The sequence below is a fragment of the Crocodylus porosus genome, unplaced genomic scaffold (genome assembly GCF_001723895.1).
Source record: "Crocodylus porosus isolate Cpor-Errol unplaced genomic scaffold, CroPor_comp1, whole genome shotgun sequence".
Classification (NCBI taxonomy): Eukaryota; Metazoa; Chordata; order Crocodylia; family Crocodylidae; genus Crocodylus; species Crocodylus porosus.
The window spans coordinates 112,719,386-112,735,626 of NW_017728886.1; the positions used below are offsets into that span (position 1 = coordinate 112,719,386).

General features: G+C 39.5%; 1 protein-coding gene across 5 annotated transcripts in view; it reads right to left on the reverse strand.

Moving 5' to 3' along the window:
• Window positions 1-16,241, reverse strand: part of RPRD1A (regulation of nuclear pre-mRNA domain containing 1A) — a 63,491-nt gene that overhangs the window by 38,416 nt on the left and 8,834 nt on the right. For 3 of the 5 annotated variants that reach the window (XM_019540778.1, XM_019540772.1, XM_019540808.1), the window contains exons 2-6: window positions 9,065-9,194; window positions 8,191-8,297; window positions 8,002-8,096; window positions 4,516-4,642; window positions 4,241-4,416 (exon numbers count right to left, since the gene is read on the reverse strand). In XM_019540778.1, the coding sequence (XP_019396323.1) occupies window positions 4,241-4,416; window positions 4,516-4,642; window positions 8,002-8,096; window positions 8,191-8,297; window positions 9,065-9,194 (635 nt within the window). Of the gene's footprint in view, window positions 1-2,951; window positions 3,052-4,240; window positions 4,417-4,515; window positions 4,643-8,001; window positions 8,097-8,190; window positions 8,298-9,064; window positions 9,195-16,241 lie in introns of those variants that run through there. The other 2 variants (XM_019540798.1, XM_019540788.1) reach the window with 2 other exon arrangements.

Below are 16,241 nucleotides of genomic sequence, written 5' to 3' on the forward strand. Positions count from 1 at the left end.
CTTAAAAGAGTCCAGTGTAGGTGTTTGCACCACCTCTGGAGGCAGTCTATTCCAGGCCTTGGGGACTCGGACAGTAAAGAAGTTTTTCCTTATGTCCAGCCTAAAACGGTCTTGGAGGAGTTTGGAGATATGTACTGACAAGGGAAAGGAAGACAGCCTCCCAGTCACTCAGATTCCCTTGAACTGGCATCTCCTTCCTTATTCAGTAGACAATTTCATCAGGGCCAGATTTACCAGAATGTTCCAGTACTTTGTGGGGCTACAGATGGGATGTGAAGTAAAACATCCTGGGAAAAGTGCAGCCAGAACTTCAACTAGATGTTCCTGGAGAGGCAGAAGAGGGCTGCAGGCAAGAACAATTATCAGGGTCATGTATGCCACCTCATAAGGTGCACAATTGTCATTTTGTGACAGGAAAAATTATTTTTAATACAAGAGCTAAAGATCACCCAAAAATAATCATGAAATGATTCTGAAAAAGATGAAGATTATAAACAGGTATTATGGAGAGAAAAATGTATAACTAAGCTCTCAATGCTAGTAATTTGCTTAAACTTGGGGATAGGAGTGGAGATTCAATTAATTTGGCTCGTTGCAAAATGACCCACTTCCAGATCTGGTTTGGGTAGAGGTGAGGCTTCTTGCCACAGAAGCTAGAGCTGCTGCTGCTCAACCACAGCAGTTGCCTCAGCAGGGACGCAGGAGTTCAAGTAACAGACAACTCCTTCACTACTGACAGCTGCAGTGACAAGTCCCCTAGGTCAACCCTCCCTCTCCCCCTACGAGATGGATCTGGCCACGGGTTGTACATTTGACAAACCTGGTTTAATCTAACCTATGAACATTTTGATTGAAATATAAAACTAATTATTTAAGGGACTGACTGATTAAAGGAATTTTAACATTTCATTCTCAGGGAGTGGTGGTAAGGTAAAAAAACCAAACAAACAAAAAATGTAAAGTTGTAATACACAATTTTGATGTCTCACACAAGGGCAAATTGTCTCCTGGCCTTGCACCACACAAGACATCCAAATAACTGTCCCACATTTTAAAATATTCATCCAGAGGTAAGAACCTGAAGTCATGGAAACGGGACCTTATACCAAGTGTCTTCTGTTTGCAAGTAGCACAGTATATACAAATGAGAAACTGGACTGAATCTTAAATCAGCCCCTCTAAAGTGTTTGATATGATGTCAGCTTACACACAAGTTTGTCAATAAAAAGGAAAACTAAGTGGACGGTGGAGAAATTCTGCTGCCAGAGGTAAAGGCAGCTGTCTAAAAGCCCAAAGTATGCCACAAGCCAGTTCATAAGCAATTCTTGAAAGCAAGTTTCCAAGGCACTGCCTATCAGCCAGCACCAAAAGTTGATAGCAGTTCAGATTCTAAGGGTGTTCAGAGGAGGTATGAACACTAATGTCATATCATTCATCTCATCTGCTATCTGAAAGGGTTAAAATAAACAAACAAGTAACAACCAGCCCGGTACTGCCTCATGATACAACCGGTTCTGCTTATGCAAAAAATGATCCAAATAGAGAATGATGTTTCCACAGCTTGTATGTTCAGTGTAATCTTTAGTCAGGTTCCTTTTACATGGCTCTCTGATGAAATTCTCATTTAATGCAATCTTTTAGCAGTTTCTATTTCCATTTGGCTGGAGGGAAGGCACAAAAAACTTAATATGTGATTGACTTAAAAGGGCTGCTAGAGTATTGCTCAAGTAATTTTTCAAGCTCAACTTCTATCTAGGAATATCAACAGATTGTAAGACATGTCTGTTTCCTCCCTAGATCTGGAGAGGCAAATTACTGATGCTATTCTAAGTTGGTGAATCTGGGTCATTCACTACACAAGTATTAGCAATACAACTGCATAGCAAAGTTTCTTGCTAATGCATGTCCTTGCCTCAAAGTACAGGATAGTCAAAAGCATCTTAGAGTAAGGATTTAGGAAAGAAGTATTATTTAAGTGTATGAAAGAAGTCACTTTAGTTTGGACCTGGTAGCCTCTGTTATTCCAATTGTTTTTTCATTTGGAATCTAATAACACCTTAACTGTCTATCACATTCAATACAACAGATTGGCTTTTGGTAGTTCCACGAGGAGAAAAATTCTGCAAAGGTAACTCACTCACAGTCTCGACAAACTTGCTTACAGAGGACACCTCACTCTATTTGATAAATATTTCACAAATATTCTAAAACCAGAGCATGATATTTCTGATGTGTCTAATTTGTTATTCTCTTGTTCAATATAATAGTATAAATTCTGCTCAAATACCTTTGACTGGCAATAGCACAGCCTTCTGAAATATTTCCTCTATTGCCCATATACTGTCAGATACATATTAATCCTTTGTACTTTTCATAAACCAAATTACCATATTGTGTTGAACATGTTTCTGTAAGAGCAGAGGGAATAGGCTATTTAAAAGAAAATCCAAAAGCAAATGTGTATGGTTTCTAAAAGGGGGAAGGGACATGGCTATGACAAAGCACAAACAAAGATATGGTCATCAAGTTTAAGAAAAACGCTGAAATTCTTATTGTGCTAGTGTTGACAAAAGCTGGACATTCCTAATTTCTGACACTGATATAACATAATACTGCAACTTGATGTACCTTCAGAACACAAATACCTTGCTTTCTTAGCTTGTGATTTTCTCAGCTTGTGACTTTAGAAGTCAAAGGACTGACAGACTTTAAATCTACTGGAAATGTCTGAATCTTAGTCCCATAAAAGGTGCAAATTTTACTCCAGCAGATTAAAACTTTTGTTAACTAACCTCCAGGAAGAAAACACTACATCAACACTTATCATCTCCTTTAGTCTTAAGAAGTGTGTTTGTGAAAATATGGGAGGTATCAATGAAAAGTAAACCCATTCTAAAATGAGTAGTTATTGCAATTCTCCTTTCTTCCATTTTCAAAAACAAGAGACAATACAGGATTTTGAGTTTGATATTTATTTTTAGCAGGATGTGTGTACTAATGGATGGTGACATCATTAGAAGATACGTCCATGTCCACCACCTGCAACAGAAGCTAGATAGATGTTAAAGTAATCATACTGAAAGATGGTAACATGACACTACTTACCCACCATGGTATTTAAGTCATCTAGTAAGCTGCGAGGTTAGCTTTTGATGCAAACATACTTTACCAGCTGTTAAAATCCATCTATCAAGCTAATTCAATGCATACAGTACCTTGAATTTAATGGGAATAATCAAGTAAAAGTTAACTGAAATGTACCCGATACAAATCCTCTTATATAGAAAAGGTACACACAGATATTGTTCTGCAATGAGACAATATTACTTACCTATAATTCTTTTCTTAAGATGTCCCAATATAGGCCTATAGATCCAGTAAATGACTAGCAAGAATTCCTGGCAGTTTCTATTCCAGTGCTACTAAACTACATCAGCAGACACTACTGCTCTATTTATAAAACTATTTTTTTTGTAAACCAGAAGTATAAACTTTAAAACACCTCTCTGAAGGAGAGACAAATATATCCATTTTTTTCCAACAGTGAAGTTTTTTTACCAGATTTTTATAAAAGAACAGCTTCAGGTAAAGGTATCTAACCTAGACAGACATAAATGCTATTTAAGATTTTTGTTTGTTTAAGGATTGAGCACAAGCAGGCCAACTCTGACCTACATCTAAAATACTGCTACAAATAATCTGGTCCTAGAAATCCTTGCTAGACTGACCAATTAAGCTTCAGTTAAACCCAGGAAATTTATATAAATAGTTTCAAAAGCAGAGCTGGACATCAGGACTCTCAAAATAACTGTTTCACACAAGATGGACCAAATTAGGTCAAGTAGTTTATCTTCAGAATTTCCTGTAAGGTCAAATAAACCTGTTAGAACTTAATACACTGAGCAAATTGAGATTTTAATATTACTGAAGACTGCCTATTTCCACAGTACTCAATACTGTCCCCTTCAATACAGGTTAAGGTTTGTATCTGGAGAAGTTGTGCAATTCAACAGAAAACAAGCTGTTGGAGGCACACAACAAGAAAAACAACACCCCCCTTAGGGCAGGAAAAAAAAATTGTTTTGTAATTTTAGAACAAAAGAATTCCTGCTAGTCACACACTGGAAGTAAAGACTGAGGAGTGATGATCTAATATTTACCCTTAGGAAAAATTTTAAACAAACTAAACATTTAATACTATGTTTAGTGAAGAACATATACTAACAAAAATTTTACGCACTTCCAACTTATGCTCTTTCTCTGCAAGGAATTCTTTTTGACATCGGAGAAAGTCTGACAACATTCGAGTTAGTTGTTTTCTATCATCTATTTCAGCCGCCAACCTGCCATTGTAATCCGCCAGCAACATACATGCATCATCTACCATTTTGGAAAGTTGTTCTCCAGATTCTTTATCTAAAGAAAAAAAAGAAAAAAAAAAGTACAGCACCGCATTACAAAAACTCCTGTGAAGTTCCAACACTAATACTTCAATTACTGGATCTCAGGTCTTACCCGTTATTCTATCTAGCAAGGACACATCTTGGACTTCCACAGGCAATGAAGCTATCCGCTGATGAACAGCTGCATCTCCTGAGGCAGCATTCTCTAGTTCTTGTAATGCTCTAATGAGATCTGTAGTCTGAAAAAGAAACCCCCCCCACATTATTAAATGAGATTCAGTCAACAAATCATGATACAAATTGTCAGCCATTTCACAAATTTACAGAATGCATCAGCCCAAGAGCAGTTTGCCCAAGGCAGCCTTAAAAAAAATAATGTTCTCTCCCCATTGGTGAAGCAAACATATATTAATTCCATACAGATGAGTATTAGCATTCCCCATTTCAAATCATGTCCTGTTAAAAAGGGCTTCAGTTTACATTTTTAATTTGTGCAGCAGTAAAACAATAAAAAAAAAAAGAGTCAGTCAGTCTCAAGAGATGTACATTTGTTACAGTGAAGAAGTTAGTAACAAAAATGGTGGTGCAACAAGATTTACCAAGTCATTACCTCTAATACTCTTTTGGCCTGATATTCCCCTAGCTGCCTTAAAAACTTCTGGCAAGATGAATTACCATAACTAAAAAGTAAGAATTAGGATGACAATGAAGTGACTATATTTTCTTAAATACAGCACATTTTCCCCAAAAATCAGCTCTCCCCAAATTGGGGTACACATATTAAGCAGGGGAAGTTATTTTCTGCATGGCATAGAAGCCCCCCACATCAATTCCTGTTCCATAGTGCAACAGCTGTGGCATTACTATTCAGGCAACTGAGCGAGTTGATTGCCTTACTAGCTCATTGTCCTTCACTCCGCCAGTTGCTAACTATTGTCTCTCATTTTTAATGGTTCTGATGTTCCACTAATCAAGCTAACCTTTAAAGACAATTTTCCTATTTGCTAGTTGCTCCTAGTTTCTCTCCCCACCTATTTTATAATCTCTAGTTCTTTTCAAAATTAAAATGATAGATCCACTCATGAGGCACGTCCAAACAAGTGCGAACGTGCCTCTTGCAGTGTCTCAAATTGCAATCTTTACTGCTGCAAATATGATAAATTTGCTCAAAATTTGGTACCTGGAGAACAAGGTATCAAAAAAAAATACCCCAGGGGAAAAAAGCAGGCCGGGGCACAGTCCTGGATTCTGCCCTGAGGCAGCTGGAGGCTCTGTCTTCCACAGGGATGCTCTAGTAGCCAGCCAGAGCATCTCTATGGCTGGCTTTGCCTCAGTGCTGAAGCACGCCGCCTACCTGTGTGGGGCAAGCAGCAGGGCAGGCTGCAGGGACCGGGCTCTGTTCCAGGTAAGCATGCAATGGGAGGGGGCCATGGAAAAGAGGGGAGTGGACCATGGGGAGGCCTCTGCCCAGGCCCAGCCCCCGGCTCACTTTCCCAGCTCCCTGATCACCTCAATTTCCCTCTCATTCCCCCAGCTCCCCAATCTCTCCCCAGCTTCCTCCTCATTCTCCCAGCTCCCTGATCTGTCCCTAGCTTCCCCCTCATTCCCCCAGCTCCCCAATCTCTCCCCAGCTTCCTCCTCATTCTCCCAGCTCCCTGATCTGTCCCTAGCTTCCCCCTCATTCCCCCAGCTCCCCAGTCTCTCCCCAGCTTATTCCAGTTCCCAGATCTCTCCTCAGCTTCCCCCTCCTTCCACCAGCTTCCCAACTGCTCCCCCAGCTTCACCCTCATTCCCACAGCTCCCCAATCGCTTCCCCAGCTTCCCCCTTGGACCTTGCAGGAGGGCAGTCCATGTGCTGTGTGGGGCAGCTGTGCCCTCTGGGGGGGCAGAGGACTCACCCCTCCTAAGCAGCTCCCCCACACAGTTCCCCCACAACCCTTCCCACCCCTCTCCTGCAAATCCTACATCCCCCACCACATACCCATTATGTGATAAGAAAATCAAAAGCAACATTAAAACATATAGGTATTTAAAATGTATTTTATTATGATGATAGTGACACTCGTACACTTCCAAATTGCTCTAACACTGTAAATATTGCAATGAAACATGGCCCAACTGATCTCTCTCCCCCTCTACACACACACACAAACCACCCCCTTAACACTGTTCCACTTCACGCTATTTCGCTATAAAGCTCATTTTAAATTGATACCCGATTTCACTTAGCACTCAGTGAGTTTCATTATAATGCTAGCGGTCACCATCTTGGGTCATTAAAAACAATTGCAATTGGCATCTTGAGTTGTCAAATATTTTCGTTTTCGCTTAACACTTGTTTTGCTTAACATTCGCCTTTTCAGGGACCAATTAAGAGCGGTAAGCAGGGGTTGCCTGAAGAGGTCTTTTGTTCTAACTGGAAGAACATGGACTTTGGGGTATTTTAAATAGTGAGTTTTGGATGCTGCTTCAGCAGTACAGCTGCCATAAGGGGTAGTGTCCCCAGATATTAAAGCGGCCGGGCCTCAGAAGCTCCTGAGAGCGAGTAGCCCTGAGCTGTTTGCCAGGGCAGCTTTTTATACTGCTGGGGCCAGCACAGGTATTGGACATGCACATGCAGATCAGTCGTCAGCAGCAGCTAGGCCCTCAGCTTTAGTTAAGGAGGAAAGGGAGGGGGAGTCAGCTGAAGAGTAAGCTCTGATCCTGCTCTATGCAGCCTTAAACTCAAGAAATAACCCTTTTTTTCTTCCTTGCATACTATATTCTGGGACATATGTATGCAACAAAATTTACGTTAGCTACTGTGGAATCATTCTTCAAACAGAAACATTGTTGACAAACTTACAGTAATCCTAGTTTAATATATTCCTTATTTTATTGAGAAGGCAAGCATTTGTCATTTTAAAGTTCTATAGAAAAACTAATATGCACATGTATTGTGTCAAATTTGCTGAAATTATAAGATACCTCGATATTAATGTGTCAGAACCAAGATTTAAAAGACACATATTTCAGGAAGCCCAAAAAGTACATAGTAGATTTTGGTGGACTGAATAATGTACAACAGAGTTGTTTAAGAAAAACAAACCTATATTTTTCAGTGTTCAATTTAATCTTCCTACAGTATTTGGAGCTTAACGAGACAAAACTTTAAAGGTCATTTCCTCTGGCCTATCAGTGTTCCTTTACATCCTTAAGAGCACCACCCCAGAACTTATAATTACTGTGAAAGAATGAATGAGGGAATTATTAGCAAAGCTAATGCATCTAACAGTGATACCCATCTCCTCTCCCTTCCCCTCCCCTCCAATATAATGGCATGTATAGCAGCTGGTACTTCTGGGATCAATACTGTCTGCACAGCTGAGAGCACAAGTGCTGCCCTGAGTTACACTAGCATTTGTTTTATTCTAATCAGTCCAAGAACTGAGGAAACAAAGGTGACAGAAGCACTTTTACTTATCTACTAGCTATGTCAAGCGATGACCGAGATGTTAAAAGGAAGCCTTATAGTGCAGAGTGAGTACTATAAACTTCCAGTCACTGTAACTGTATCCCAAACCTTATGAAATATTTAAAGTTGTACATTTACATCTACCTGTGGAGGGTCAGTTGGAGAACTTCGGGCTGAACAGTTGTTGTCTTCAACTTGAATCTGCTCATATGTGCGCTTCTTACCTTTCTTGTCACCATCTAGAAATTAAAGGACAGATCCAAAGGTCAGTTCAAGGAACCATTTATTAAAACAAGAGAGAAATCAACACCCTTGTGTTCACAATATACTTACACAATGCTTGTCTAAGTTGTTCTAATACATCGTTTTCATAAACAGACCTCTCTTCCCAGATAGAGAGTACTCGGCCAAGGTGCTTCTTACAACTCTCATCAGACTCACTGTTACAAGGAAGAAAAGTAAATCACCGCTAATAAAAAACTGTAATATACCCAGTATCAAACAATGCAGCCTTATGATGTCTTTTATCCAATAAACTGGCTTTACAAACGTAAAAATAAATCTAACTTCTGACATGCCTGTAAGAAAAATCCTTGTTCTACATGAAGAAAGCCAAGTCACAAGAAGTAATCTGTCCAATACCATGCAGCAAGTATGTTATGCTAAAGTACAAGTCTCTTGGCCCACAACTCTAATTTCACTACTGAAGAATGCATGAGAAAACATGATTTATTTACAGCACTGGTGCTCAACCTTTAGGCCCTGAAGGCCAGTGCATCTGATTCAGCACACATGGGCCAGGATTCCCCACAGATCCAGAAGTTTGGTATGAGCATATAGCATAAGTAAATACAAAGGTTTACCTTCATTCTAATATGTAAAACAAAGATGGCTTACAGCTTTTCAAAATAAAAAAAAAGATTATCTGCATGTAGACGAACATGTATATTGAAGAGATCAAAATATAATAACCACGTATTCACTATCCAAATGATTTTTTTTTAACTAAACTAATGCATAACAGGAAACTTTAAAAAGTATAATGAAGATCCAAATTAATGGTTATTTAATCAACACATATGAAGGTCACTGGATAGATGAGAGGTTAACTTGCTAATAATTGTTTTCAGGGCTTTCTCCTTCCTAGATGTATTCACTATTTAAAAATCCTTACCAACACTGCAAACAATATAATTTTTCCCCATACCTGGAAACATGCTTAAAAGCCTCCACTATAACCGGTGCAAAGTCTTTTGTAAATTCTGGTCCTTTCCTTTTGCTGTTCTGAATTACATCATTGGCCAGGTATAGGAAAGTAAGCTTCCTGTTTGACTTTGCTGATAAAAAGAAAAAAAATAAATAAAAGAATAAACCAATACAGTAATACAAAGCAGTTACTGATATAAAACTATTTCTGCAGAATAATGCTGTAAAGGACCTATCTAAAAATACAAAGTTGCCTAGTATTGATTACCAATGGAAAAAATATATACAAATAATACAGTTGCAGAGGAAAACTATATCATTATAATAAATCAAATACATCACACATGTCCTTATCTCCTGTAACAACAAATCTCCATTTTCCTTTAAATTGTTCCTTCAATTCTATCCATCCCCAGCATCCCTATTAGGCTTCAAATTTAGAGGCAGAATTTTCAAAATCACAACATTGCGACTCAAAGCATATCAATGAACTTGTAACCTTAGGAATGTTTGCCCTGTGTTACCATAAGAGACCTAGAACTACTAAGCTACTTAAGTGACTTATTCCCATTAAAATAAGGCTTCAACTCCTAAACCTAAGCTATGTTAGGTTAAGTTTAGGAGTACCCATTGCTAGACTGTCATTTACCACAATCTTTACTAAATTATGCTCCTCAGGGAAGCAACTGCTTTGCTTTTATACAGGAAGTGTTGGGGGGGTATGTCCTACTATTTCACACACTATAATATGCAATCAATAGTTTACACATCAGTGGTTTTCAACATTTTTTTTCCATTTGCAGACTCCTAAAAAAATCTGAATGGTCGTGTGGACGTTTAAATTATACATGTGGATATTCACATACTTTTGACTGATCATAGATATCTTTTGTGGATCCCTTAGACAGTCTATTGACCTCCAGGAATCCAGGGATCACACGTTGAAAACTACTGGTTTACATTAAATATTTCAGCTATATTACAAATGAATCCACTGAGACCTTAAATTTTCCACACATCTCAAAGACAGATTATGCTTTTTTCAAAGTCTGAATAACTCGCCATACACCCAGCCCCAGAACATACTGCTGCCTTGCCTTAGAAAATAGCTTTCCATAAGACATCAGCAAAACAAGTGACACTGAAATACAATCAGCCACCAATACACCATTCTTGAAGTTTAGTTAGAACCTTCTTGTAAACCATGTTCCTGTCTCCAAATCCTCTACTATGCTAGTCCAAATATCAAGAAGAAATGAAAAATGAAAACATGTCAACATCAGAAAAGCGTGAGTAAACAAGACTATGATGCTATACAGAATCCTCTAACTGAATAAACCAACATGCTTTCACACATACAAACTATCAGCAAGGAAAACTTCTCACTAAAGCAGCAAATTTAGAATTACATCAGTGCATTTCCCATGTGACTACCTGCACAGGAATTCTGGTGTTTGCTTCGCCAGGGACCAAAAAGCCACTTTATACAGAACTCTTCACTCATTAAGCCACAAGTCACATAAGAGCTCATGTCCTTCTTCAATATAGTGGCCTGTTCTTCTCTTGTGGCCTGTTATAAACTAGTCAGGGGGGATCAGCAGGCATTGGGGAAGTCACTGTTTCCCCGAGCACCGCCAGAAGCGACCAGGAATAATGGTCACAAGCTGGCAGAGGGTAGATTTAGGTTAGATATCAGGAGGCACTACTTAGGAAGCGCTACTTCACAGTCAGGGCGGCTAGGGTCTGGAACCAGCTTCCAAGAGAAGTGGTGCAGGCTCCTACCCTGGGGGTGTTTAAGAGGAGGTTAGATGAACATCTTGCTGGGGTCATTTGACCCCAGTATTCTTTCCTGCCATGGCAGGGGGTCGGACTAGATGATCTGCTCAGGTCCCTTCCGACCCTACAAACTATGAAATTATGAATATAGGCTTGCCATCCTTACAGCACGAGTACCACAAGTGGCACAGGCAACCTCTTGTTTGTCACACACCACACATCAGGGAGAAGACAGGTAGCATACTGCCAGATAGGGCAGGGAGCAGACTGGGCAAGGAAATTATTAGTGTGACACTCTGGAAGGGTGTGGCGCTAACTTGTAGCATACACCTACCAAAAAGTTTGGCCCCCTATTAGTCACCTTTACTGCAAATCTAGGTTTCTGCCAAGCTGCATTCTCTCTCACACTCTCATCCTTTGCCTCCTTTCTCTATTTAGAAAAGAAGAGGCAGGGACCATCTTTTCAGAGTGGAGTTGCCAACCTACAGCACATATACCACAAGGCTCAAAGAGGCTAGGAATCAGGGTTAAGATACCAATGCTGTTAAGACCAGAAAACCACTTCAGGAGCTTAACAGAACTGACTTTCTTCAGAGGACTAACCACCAAAAGTGAAAGAGCCCCCACCCCAGTACAGCAGCTGGTACCTATCTACACGTTCTACAGCTCAAGACTCACATGGCCATCACGGACAGAGCGCAGAACATGATTAACATTTAGATGTTCTGATGTCCAAGCACCAGGATGAAAAGACACTGGAAGTGCATAGCATACATTACAGAAATTATTTCAGCAAGTTATTCAAGTTAAAAAAATATTCATGCTCAGAAGGTGAACATAGAAGAGCCACGCAAAGATGTCTAAATGAAAGAAAGCATGGAACATCAGGAAAAGAATATTAAGCACAAAGGAAAGAATAAAATAATCAAACTTCAAATCAGGTAATAATGTTAAATCTAAGGTCATTTGCCTGGGGATACTTCTAAAGACATATCAGGAAGGAAAAGCACACAACGTAAGGACTGATGGCACTATTTTCTAGCATCCACCATATAGAGGAGTGGGGGCCACTCTCTCTGGTAGATGTTCCCCAAATTAGCCCCATACCCTCCTTAAGTGCCACTCTAATCACTTTCCCTTACTTAATCTATTGCTCAGCTTTCTGCTCTCTCCCCAGTCTACCATCCACCACAGGTTGGCCAACCTTGATCCGGAGCCCACTACTGGCTCTGACCAACTGAGCCCTGACTAATATGCATTACCCCGAACATGCGACTAGGTATTCATGACTATCATCCAGGGAGAAAAACTGATAGTGACTGTCTCTACAGTAAGCCCTGGGATACTGGTTGACTTTCAAAGGAAGAAAGGAAAAAATAAGGTAAGATGTTAAACAATTACTATGTCCTCAGATTATATTGTCGTTGCTGAACAGAAGTAAAAAAGCCTTGCATTTTAAGATGAAGGCTTTTACAGACCCAAGAGAGAAAGTTCTTTTCCTCTCTTAAAAAAAGCCAATTCAAAACGGCTTTGTCGACGGTTAGAAGATGAAGGAACAATCAATAGTACGTCTAGTCTAGTGATTCTCAACCAGGGTGCCATGAAATCTTTTTAAGGACATCATGTAATATTAGCACTGTTGGGTACACAAACACCTCTACACATAATTTGCAAGATAAACCCAGAGATATCAAAGACAAATGCATGGTATCTGGCCTGTTGCAGTCTTTCAAATTTATTTACAACAGATGAATTGCTTTATTAGTTTTCCCTGGTTAAAAAAAAACAAGCAAAAGTTAAAACCTCCCATTTTCCAAAGGGTGCCTTGAGTCCAAAAAAGTTGAGATTTTCACTGTGCTAGTCAGACTTCCCACTAACCATACTCTGCCTTATCCTGATGTGTCTGGCAAAGCCAGTAATTTTCTTTTAACCATCTGCTGGTAAAAAAGACATAGCATCATTTCACCTAAAAGCTGAAAACTGATGAAGCAGTTTATATAACATCTTTAAAAGAATACCACCCACAGCCCGACTGAGTTGTTTAATTATGGTTCCATTTTGTAAATGTTTAATCAAAAAGATTCCTTTGCAGATGGGAAATAATATCCTTCAGCATAAAATTTTTCAAAAAAAAAAAAAAAAGAGGAAGAATCTATTGTTATAGCTGAGTAATTTTACTAGCTACAAAAATTCTTGCGACTAGTGAGAACTAAAACCCAGGCTAGGGTCCTTTTGCAGACTCATCTGCATATTTATAGCATGTTTGTCCAATGACAATGATCAGTTTTAAAAAATGGAAGGGATGCTGAAAGTGTCTTTCATTTAAGCAATTCCATGATATCAAGGAAATAAAAAACAGAAAAGTTTCCTTGGCATTTGGTAGAGCCGTTAAATTCGCACTGTTGCATGCTAAATTTATAGGACTGCCAAGATTATTTTTTTTTAAGAGAGATCTTGTCTCTCTCCATGACTAAAAGTGCCTACTGACATTGCAAGGTACACAAAAGTAGCTAACATGCAGTAACTGTTATGCTGAAACAATACACTGCTAATAATATCTAGTCTCTTCCTACAAGCCTTGATCTATGCAACTGACCCATGTTCTGAATAATTATATTACACCTTCTTTCCACACTATAATGGCATTTTAAACTATTAAAAGTTAAAATGTCTTTGCTTTCTAATTTTTTTACTAACAAAAAATTTACAGAAACAATGCATTCTGCACCATTCAAAAGGCTACCCATATACTTACAGAGTAGTCCTGTTATCCAAGCCATTTCATTCTAAACCTTTCTATGGATTATCCACCCTGACACTAAGCCAGGGCTAGATGACAGCATTTGTGTATGTACTAAAAGAAAGCTTCACCTATAAAGTATACGGTATTTGGAGAATCTGCAAATATACACAGCAGTTTACCTTTCCACTAGGTAGAACCACATGGTGAATGGCACAGCAAGGTTCTCCACTTTTAGACAGGGTTCAAGAATAAGGGATTTAGTGTCTGGTACAAATATGAACCTGGTGAACCACCATGCCCAGTCCTGGTCTTCTGAGAGTTCACTGAGCAGTATATTCTTATTGCTCTGTCGCTACATTTACAAACTCTCTCCACTTCAGGCACTTAAGCAACCTGACCTTTATGCTTCAAAAGATAGCATTCCTGGTGAAAGACACTTTTGCCATCTGGAAGACGCCTCCTGCGATCAAACAGCAGAACATCATCTGCACTTCCGAATAGCTTTGGCAATCAACTCTCATGTCTCACACCCAGGTCAGCCTGGCTCAGGTCTAAGCAACCACACTGCAAAACCCTAATGAAATTACTGTATCATGACAGGAGCTGTACCCCTTTCACCCCCTAAAACATTACTTGGTTCCTGTGCAGTTATGAACAGAACCCTTCTCTAATGCCTTCCGCAGAGATTTTTGGGAGAACCTCTGTCCTGGGTACATAGGAGGAACTCTAGATAAAGACTTTTAGCACTCACACAATTTAATTTGCACCACCCCTTCCCCGGAAGAATAAGAGTGGACTACCTGTCCAATTAAGAGTACAGCTTAGACTCTAATCCATTCTCCCACCAAAAAGGGCATCACCCATGTTAGTCTTGGCTAACTCGGTAACAAAGACATGCCCCCTTACCCAGGTTTTAATGCAACTCTTCCTTTCCTCCCCAACTTTTACTGATGTCTATATACACTATGAAGCCAACCTAGCTTACCATGCACAAAAGGTATACATTAGAGTGATGTTTTTTTCTATAAAAAGGAAAGCCAAGGTATTCTGCAGTAGTAATCACCTGAACTTACCTCAGAACTTTCACATAGCCTCCAAAAAGAGACATTTCTTCACTTTCTTTCTCTGCACCAGAAGTCACATACCAGTTTAAACATACCTGGGTCAAGTTTTGAACTCCTTTTTAAATACAGCCTTTGTTGTTTCTATATAATAAAAACAGTGCCAAAGCAGAGATGGAGCCTGAAAGATCCATTTCTGCACTTATGAAAAGTTGGAGCACACAAAAGTTCAGGTGAACCCCCGTGCAAGTTTGATAAAGTTTTGGAAGATAGACCTGATATCAGCAACTCTACAAAAGAACCTCAACAAGACTGTCAGAGAAGCCAAATCAGACAACAATCCAGACAGGAATAAAAACCTAAAAAACATGTACCACCAGACAAAAAAGCAGGAATTTAGGATGGGAGAGTGGTCACAGGTTTTATTTTTGGTTTTTTGTTTTGTTTTGTTTTTTTTAACTGCAGTGAAGTAGAAGAGATTCCCAACCACGAATTCTTAATTGGGGTGCTGAGATCCTTAAAGGTGCCGCAGCATTAGCACTGTTAGGTGTGCAAATAAACACTTACATGCAATTCACAAGAGAAACTCAGATACATCTAATGGGAGTCTAATGGGCATCAAAAACATTCTACCCTATTATTGTATTCTCTGTAACAGAAGAACAGCACTATAATTTTTCAAGAGTTAAAAAACCAGTGAAAGCTAACAGCTGGTATTTTTTTGAGAGGTGCGCCTTGACTCATAAAAAAAAGTTGTGCAATTGTCAGAATAATTACTGTTACAGAATCTGCCTCAGCTGACAGCAAAAAGAAATAGCTTGGTATTAGCCCACCCCCCATCATACACAACCAAAATGAATTTTCCTACAGGAGAAAAAAAAAATTGTATTTATTCTGGCTGAGATTTTGCTATTAACCAATACGTCTAGAATTGAGATTGCAAAAAAACTAACATTGCTTGCAGCTACACGGCACTATAAACACATGCAGACACCCACACAGACACTTTTCCCAGACTAGTACTAGCACTGAAGTATGGTCAGAGAAAGCCTTGAGTATGTATCCCCACTATATGACCTATGGGTGTACAAATCAAAGACTCCTGGGCTGCAAGCCCTCTGTCTGAGGGCAAATGGGGTGGAAAAGACATATTATGTTGTAAGCAAGATTCTAAGTCCCAGTAAGCATCTTAGTTATGTTCACATAGTACAGGAATTTGTTTACCGGTGGCTCATTCTACTTGCAAACCTTTCTCAGAGAAGAAACTCAGAGCAGTTCATGAGATCCCAGGACAAGACAAGCTTCCCACAGGCTACATTCATAGTCACTGTTCTGCTGAACTGTACACAAGCAACCACCTCCACATACAGACAATTTTCTAACAGATGTTGGCAAAGTTGTTCCTTCTTCCAATCTCAATTCTCAAGCCTCCGATGTCATCAACACCTACAATAGTTTTAAAAACGTCCCAGAGTTTATAGGCAACTGAGCCAGCTCAAAATACACATTGTTGGGTCGCCAACTGGCTGGTGGGCGCACCCAGAGGGTGGTAGTGGATGGGTCCTTCTCAACCTAGAAGGACGTGGACAGTGGGGTTC